The sequence below is a fragment of the Triticum dicoccoides genome, chromosome 7B (genome assembly GCF_002162155.2).
Source record: "Triticum dicoccoides isolate Atlit2015 ecotype Zavitan chromosome 7B, WEW_v2.0, whole genome shotgun sequence".
Classification (NCBI taxonomy): domain Eukaryota; kingdom Viridiplantae; phylum Streptophyta; class Magnoliopsida; order Poales; family Poaceae; genus Triticum; species Triticum dicoccoides.
The window spans coordinates 521,994,584-522,002,531 of NC_041393.1; the positions used below are offsets into that span (position 1 = coordinate 521,994,584).

The window sequence follows — 7,948 nt, forward strand, 5'->3', positions numbered from 1 at the left end:
CTCGCCTCCCCACTCCCCCAACCTTTCCCGATCTCCTCGTCGCTAAGCAAACAAACCCCTTATTAACCCCCCGCCGAAGCAGAAGTTAGCCTGGAGAAAAGGGCGCCACTTGCACTGGGCTAGGCACTCTGCTCCCCGGTGCTACTAGAGTAGAGTAGAGCTGGAGCGCCTGGTACGTGCCACTGGGTGTGTGGGGGCTGAGTGCTAGGAGGCCAGCGCCAGGCGGGAGCCGAGATTCCTTCTTGTCCCCGACTGGGTTCAGGCGGATTGGTTGGTGCTCTTCTTGCGGATTCTTTCTCCGTTCTTGGCAAGTTCGCCGTCCTGCTCCTGTGCTACGGCGGCGGTGAGGAGAAGGCAGCAAAGATTGCGCGGGGGCCAGGGGAGAGCAGCCGCCGGTGTCCGGCCTCGGAGCGGCCGCCCCAGCCCGTCTATGGAAGTTGCCGCCCCGGCTCCACGCCACGGCCTGGAACCAAATTGCCGAGCAAGGCGCGGCTCGCCTGCCCTTCTGACGCTGCTGCTCACTCCGGTGCCCGTCTTCTGCCTGGTTCTTGCTCCGGATCGACGGATTGCCGCGGGCCTGCTATGACGGTGGTCATGGGTCGGCGCCGGTGCGCTCACTGGATGCTGCTGCTCTTCTGTTGCCTCCTCCTCACGTCCCCCTCACATGGTACGCGGTGTTTTTTTTTATCCAATTCAATTCAGTGTTGTTTTGTCTAGATCATAGAACTCATACATCAAGTTTACTGTCTAGCTGAGCAGGCTTTTGCAACAAAATAACCACCGGCTTTGGTGTCACAAACTGAGATTTGACTGTTGGTGCTTGCTGTTTACCAGGTCATCGTCACCATCGACCCGCTGACGCGTTTGTCGGGGCATACGGGATAAACTACGGGAGAATAGCGAACAACCTCCCATCCCCGGACAAGGTGGTGGAGCTCCTCAGGAGGTCCAAGATAAGGAATGTCAAGATATATAATGAAGATCACGCTGTGCTCGATGCGTTCAAAGGGACAGGGCTCAACCTGGTCATTGCTATCAACAATGGGTTGCTGAATGCTCTTGCTGCCAATGAGAGCGTTGCGATTGACTGGCTGAATGAGAACGTGAAGCCTTACATTTCTCATACACGCATCGTTGGAATCACTGTGGGGAATGAGGTGCTGGGAGGCGATCCGAGCTTGGCCGCTCCGCTCGTTGGAGCTGTTAAGAATATGTACGATGGTCTCAAGAAACTGCATCTGGATGACAAAATTGAGCTTTTCACACCCCACTCTGAAGCTGTGTTCGCTACTTCCTATCCGCCCTCTGCATGTGTTTTCAAGGAAGAAATCATGGTGTATATGAAGCCACTGCTGGACTTGTTTTCACGGATCGGCTCACCTTTCTATGTCAATGCATATCCCTTTTTGGCTTACTTAACTGATCCGGGACAGATCGACATTAATTATGCTCTCTTTCAGCCCAACCCTGGAATAGTTGATCCGAATACTAGTCTGCACTATGACAACATGTTTGATGCGCAGATAGATGCAGCTTACGCTGCTCTGCAGGCTGTTGGTTATAATGACATGGAAGTCCGGGTGGCAGAGACTGGCTGGGCTTCTAGTGGAGATCCAAATCAAGCAGGAGCATCAGTTGAGAATGCAAGGACTTACAATTACAACCTCCGTAAGAGGCTCTTTTTGAGGAAGGGAACTCCTCTCAAGCCAAAGATACCGGTCAAAGCATACATCTTTGCCTTGTTTAATGAGAACTTGAAGAATGGAGATCCTACTGAGAAGCACTATGGGCTCTTCAATCCAGATGGAAGGATTTCATATGATATCGGTTACTCAGGTCTATTACCTTCATCAGCACCCGCATCCTTGCTGTCAATTAAGGTAAGCATTTACTTCTCGGCTTCTCGCCCATCTACTTGTTTGCCCACTAGTCTTTGTTTTCATTGTATTGTCCTGTTTGATGGTTATTGGATTATATTATAGTAAGGTCTTTGCTCCAGTAATCCACTTTCTCAACATTTATGAACTTCAAAGCAGATTAGAGGTGGATATAAAAAGTTCCAAAGTCATCAATTGCCACTCAAAAGGGTACAGTAGTCAATTAGACATAGCTTTCAAGTCCAAACCTCATGACATCTTTAACAAAAGGGGCCCTATCAATTTAATTTCTTCCGTGCATCATGGATCATGGCACTTTCAGCTGTCCAGCATCTGTATCACAGTATCAGTATTACAATTTGATACTTAGCTAAGTAAATCAATTTTAAAAACACCATCCCTGTCTTGGCGGAAGGATTCAAGGTCATGACGCCGCGAGGTCTGCTGGGGTTCCATCATTCACACATGGGATGAATGTGGCGGTCGATTGTTGGCTGTCCTTATCCAGGTCGTGAACATTGTAATATATGTTCGTTAACGAACAAGGCCTGTCAGTGTTGTGGATGAACGTCGTCTTTGACAAACAGGATTGGTACCAATGTTGTCCAGAGAAGAACTTCAGTTGTACTAAATAGAAATAACACAGGCAGGCTGAGCAGTAAATACTGAGATCCTCCATAAAGTAGACAAATGACAAGAAATTAACTTGCCTACTTCTAAAACGATTTAAATGCCAATAAGGTCCGAATAAGTTTCCTTTCCATTTATATCATTATGTAACCTCTTTACCCAGTTGGGCTAAGCCAATTTCATTGCACTAATAAATGCCTAGCAAAAAAATTGGATGACTCTCAATTCCTTTCTTCGAAGGTAGTTTGTTGTTATTAGTGTAGTGCATAATTGAATGAGGTATTGATCTGCAAGTTCATGTTCTGAATTCTCTAAAACTTCCCCTGCAAATAATTTATGGGAATTTTTAACCAAACTTGCTAGAATAACAGGCTTCCTGTACTTTAGCCTACTAGAACAATTTGCCACTTATGTTCATTAAAATCACCTCAGTTCCGGGTATTGTGTAATAAAAAATGATCCCCAATTTGATATACTGTATTTGTTATACTTCTATTAGTCAGTTTTTCTATTGGATTCTGGTACTGCCTATTTCTTGCTTACCTTTGGCGTATGATGATAGCACATCATTACGATAGAAGGTAACCTGATTTGACATTGTGATTTATGTTTACAGGAGATGCGAGCCTGGGGTTGGATTGCACACTATTCGGCTGCAGTTATCCTAGCTATTTTCTTGTTTTAGGCTTAGTGACTTGATGATTATAGAATAGCACATCTGTTAAGGGTACAATGAAGATGAGGAGTTAGAATGCCTGCCTGCTTGTACTGGGAAAGTCAGAACGGAAATTCAAATAATGGTTCCCTGCACACCAACCAGTTTCGTCTGTGTTCCCCTCACTCCTTTTACCTGTGAAAAGAACATGGTTTTCAATTTTTACTGTATATATATTTATTTTAGCATTAGAAATGCAGTATGAAGCTTATCATCCTCTGCAACCTATCAATTTTTACCATGCCAAGTTCCAAGAAAAAAATGGCTTGGACACGTGAGACGCTTTTATCTTTTCTTTTTCTGACGACCTGGTGGACGTGGGTGTCCATTGAACTGCCAGGCTGACAGGATTAACAAACCCCGTTGTTGGTCGTTTCTTCCCCAGTAAGTAGTGTATCTACACAATTGCATGTTGTTGCACTCAAGGCACCTGCTTTTCTGCTCCCTCCGATCTGAATTAATTGATGAAGCTGCATCAATTAATTTGGATCGAAGGGAGTACTACTAGACCTTAGAACTGACTTAAAATCATGGAAACCACAAAACCATACTCTGAATAATAATGTGACTTTCAATGTCTTTCATACTACTGCTAAGCTGGCCTGTACCACTTAGCTGAGCTAGGGGGACTGCAAAAGGTAATGACTGGACCAGCATGGTCAGATGATTTTACTTCTTCCAATAATTGTTGTACTTATGTCCATTTGGATCCACGTGTAATAAGCATGATGAGTCGCGATTTATTTTTGTACAAAAGCATGATGAGTCGTTGCTGAAGCAATCGTATCTTAAACAATCGTTCTTCACATCATCATCTCTGTAAGAAAAAAAGAGAAGAGGCCTAGGCCTGCTTCAGTAGTGGGCAGCCCTTTATTCTCTCGCCGTCCTTTCTCCCCTTGCAACTTTTGATCCATCTTTTCTGCAAAGAGTATAATATACTATCAGGGAGAAAAAGGAGAAGTAGGACTTTCAGGATGTGCCAACTCTTTTGAATTATGTCTTCTTTTTTTCTCGAGGGGATGCCAGTGAGTGAGTGAGTATGCAGTGGCGAGCATTGGATCCCACTGCACTATCATGTGATGATGATGTGTGAGGTTTACAGTATATATATTATATTATTGTTATTGCAGGACTATGCACCACTGGCTGGCCTCTCGGCTTTTGTCATGATAGATACGCGGTGTACGGTGGTGTTTAAGAAAGTACGGTGATGAGGTTATTAATACTGACATTTAACTTAACAGCAAATAATCCAAAACCTTGAGTGAGCACAGGAGCTATTCCTGAACCAACAAGTGACGATCCAAACAACTAAACAGGGCAACATCACCGTAAGTGGGCATTTTGAGGCCACACAACACAGGTTTTGGGTAGGGCACCATGGAAATCAAGGAACAGATGAGATGTGAGCTCGGCTTAGCAACATTTCAGATTCATCAGGAAGGCATGTTGATATGAAGATTGTACTACTACTACATTGTAATAGCCAGCATAACTGTACATCTTTCAAGCTTCTTCAGCTAGTAGGTACGTACGTTCCCTTAAAAAAAAAGTACTGTGCATACGTACTCCTTACCTCGTAAACTAAAGTAGTGATCTAAAAGATCTTATATTAGTTTACCTAAGGAGTACAACACAAGAAAAAAGGCAGTCAGTCTGGAGAAGATCATGCATGCCTTTCTTGCCCTTCTCTTGCGAAGCTAAGCTTTAGTTGAAAACTCAGTCGTGTAGCCTTGCTCGTTTTCATGTTTATTAATAAATGCCATATATTTCTTTCTCTCGTTAAGAAAAACGTGCATGACATTGCTTAATAGGAAGTTAGAGCTATGAAGACAAATCTTGGAATCAAAAGATTTTAGACTTCGTAGAATCAAAAACGAGTACATGAAGTGCGTTTTCAGTACAATTAGCCTGCTAGGCACGAGGATGAGTTTAGTCTTGATGAGCATGTTTTTTTTTCGAAACGGAGGCAAAGATTACCTCATCTATTAATTAAGCAAAAGAGAATTGCCCAGTTAATTACGGAAAACCGGGCAAAAACCGGAACAACAAGGCCAAGCCCACTCCCATAGACTGAAACACATAGGGCAAAGCCCACCCTAATCGACGACAAGTCGACTTGCGGCCAGACAACACAGCTCCGACTCTGACGGAGAACTCAGAAGGACAAAACCAGACACAGCTAGCGCCACGGAAGATCGCCGAACGGGCACCTACAGCCAGTCATCGTACACCACAGGGCCCCGCCGCCGCAGCTTCGACTCCACAGCAACAAGCAACCCGAGGCAAAACCGTGGACACGCCGGAGAAGAGCCGACTACCGCAACCATTGTCACGTCGCCGACATCGCTCCCATCATCATCGTTGCCACAAGAGTCTGGTCGCCACAGAGATTCTCTCGCGGCCGCCGCCCTGACATCCACCGCTCCTCGCGCCCAGCGCAATCAACCGGCACCGCCTTCCGGGGCCGCCGCCCCGACATACCGTCGCTCCCCTCGAGCAGCAACGCTGCACAACCCAGCTACCCGTAGCCCATGCTGCTCAGGGCAACCGCTCGCAGACCACGAACGTCGCACCACATCCGGGGCCGCCGCCCCGACGTAAAGTCAGACCGCCTCCTCTGAGGCGCATCGACCGAGCCGACATCCCTACCGCCCAAGCGGAACAAGAATGCCACCCAACCAATGTCAAGCCAGAGCCCCACCTCATAGAGCTGGCACTCGCATTGTTCCCGAGATCGCCATCTCGATGCACAATCAGAAACCACCCGGGGCCGCTGCCCCGACGTCCACTGTCCCCGTCGACGAAGAGATCCGTGCAAATTGCCAAATGCTGACTCTCCAAGGCGATGCCTCAAAGAAGGATATGACGTAGCCGCCGTCAACGCCCGCTTCGACCACCGAAGCTAGGGATTTCTCCCGGAGAGTCGTGAAATGGAGCTCCACGGCAACGCCTTCAAGAAGGGGAGTTACACCATGGCGCTACCGTTGCCGGCACCGACCCAAAGTCGGGGCTAGACTTTCGCCCGGAGCTCCATCACACCTTCGGATCCGAGCAGATCCGAAGCACTGCACAGCACACCATCCCCATGGTCGACGTCCACCGGCTCCACCTTGTGATGCAGCAGCCGTCGCACCTCTCAAGCGCGCGGACCCGCCAGATCCGCGCCCTCCCCGCCGCCGTGCCTCTGCACGACCCCCTTGCGCTGCTGCCGCGCCTCAGCACGGCCCCTTGCGCCGCCCTCGTGCCGCTTGCACAGCCCTGCCCAGGCCACAGATCCACAACGCACTGCGCTGGGCGTCAGATCCGCACCAGCAGAGCGACCCCGCGCCGCCGCGCGCCTGCAGCACGCCTCCAAGCGCCGCCCCCAGCGCCTCCTTGCTGCGCGAGAGCTAGCACCGTGCCCAACCCGCGAGCACCCGCTGGAGTGGCCGTCCTGCGCCGCCCCATCCAGAGGAGAAGGAAAGAGACCCCGCCGCCGACGCGCCGCGCGGGCTTTGCCTGGCAGCGCCTGCCGGCAGCGGCGAGGGGAGGATGGGCGGAGGGGTGGTGCCTCATAAGAACACCTTACGATATTTCGGGTCAATGTTGCAGAAGGATGAGGATATCGATGAAGATGTGAACCATCGAACCAAAGCCGGATGGATGAAGTGACGCGAAGCTTCTGGCGTTCCTGTGACAAGAGAGTGCCACAAAAGCTAGAAGACATGTTCTATAGGACGGCGATTCGTCCTGCAATGTTGTACGGTGCTGAGTGTTGGCCGACTAAAAGACATGTTTAACAATTATGTGTGACGGAGATGCACATGTTGAGGTGGATGTGTGGCCACACAAGAAAGAACCGGATCCGGAATAATGATATACGAGATAGAATTGGAGTAACACCGATCGAAGAGAAACTTGTCCAATATCATCTGAGACGGTTTGAGTATATCCAACACGGCCTCCAGAAACTACAGCGAACGGCTAAAACGTGTTGATAATGTTAAGAAAGGTTGAGGTAAACCAAACTTGATATGAAAGGAGTCCGTAAAAGAGATCTGAGTGTCACCAATGAACTAACCATGAATAGGGTTGAGCGAAAGTTTGCTATGCATGTGCGAGAACTATGAGTTCCATGATTTTATGGGTTTCATATCTAGGCTACCCCAACTTGTTTAGGAGTAAAGACTTTGTTGGTGTTGTAAATAAACGTGTATGCCTTACAAATCGCGTGTGGCGTTTTGGCTCCTAGGTGCATATGCACCCATTGTCGAAATCCAAATTCCGAGAAGTTGAAAAATTCGAAACAAAAATCCCGCGTCTATATCCGGACATTTTATGTGCGTTCACAAGGTTTCGGTGAAAAACGACGTTTTTTGTGGCTTGTGTAAAAAAGACAATTTTTGATGCTTCATTCTAACTATTCACGAGGCATTTCTTTATCTTTTTTACACAAGCCACAAAAATCGTCGTTTTTCACCGAAACCTTGTGAACGCACATAAAATGTCCGGATATAGACGCGGGATTTTTGTTTCGAATTTTTTAACTTCTCGGAATTTGGATTTCGACAATGGGTGCATATGCACCTAGGAGCCAAAGGCAATTACCCTTACAAATCTCAATATGTTTTTTCTATACAACAACGGAATATCTTCTGAGAAACAAACATTCAGCCTCTGCCTGAGAACTGAGAAGCATATATACGCATGCAGGATAAAATCACTAGCCCTGACAAAAAGGATG

The 7,948-nt window shown here is 47.7% G+C and overlaps 1 protein-coding gene across 1 annotated transcript; it reads left to right on the forward strand.

The window, feature by feature from the left end:
- The first annotated feature begins 201 nt into the window (after positions 1 to 201).
- LOC119336264 (glucan endo-1,3-beta-glucosidase 14-like) lies at positions 202 to 3,433 on the forward strand. The gene is made up of 3 exons (XM_037608269.1): positions 202 to 667; positions 835 to 1,880; positions 3,124 to 3,433. The coding sequence occupies exons 1-3, from the start codon at positions 583 to 585 to the stop codon at positions 3,190 to 3,192; spliced, it is 1,200 nt and encodes a 399-aa protein (XP_037464166.1). The 5' UTR covers positions 202 to 582; the 3' UTR covers positions 3,193 to 3,433.
- Positions 3,434 to 7,948: the final 4,515 nt, after the last annotated feature.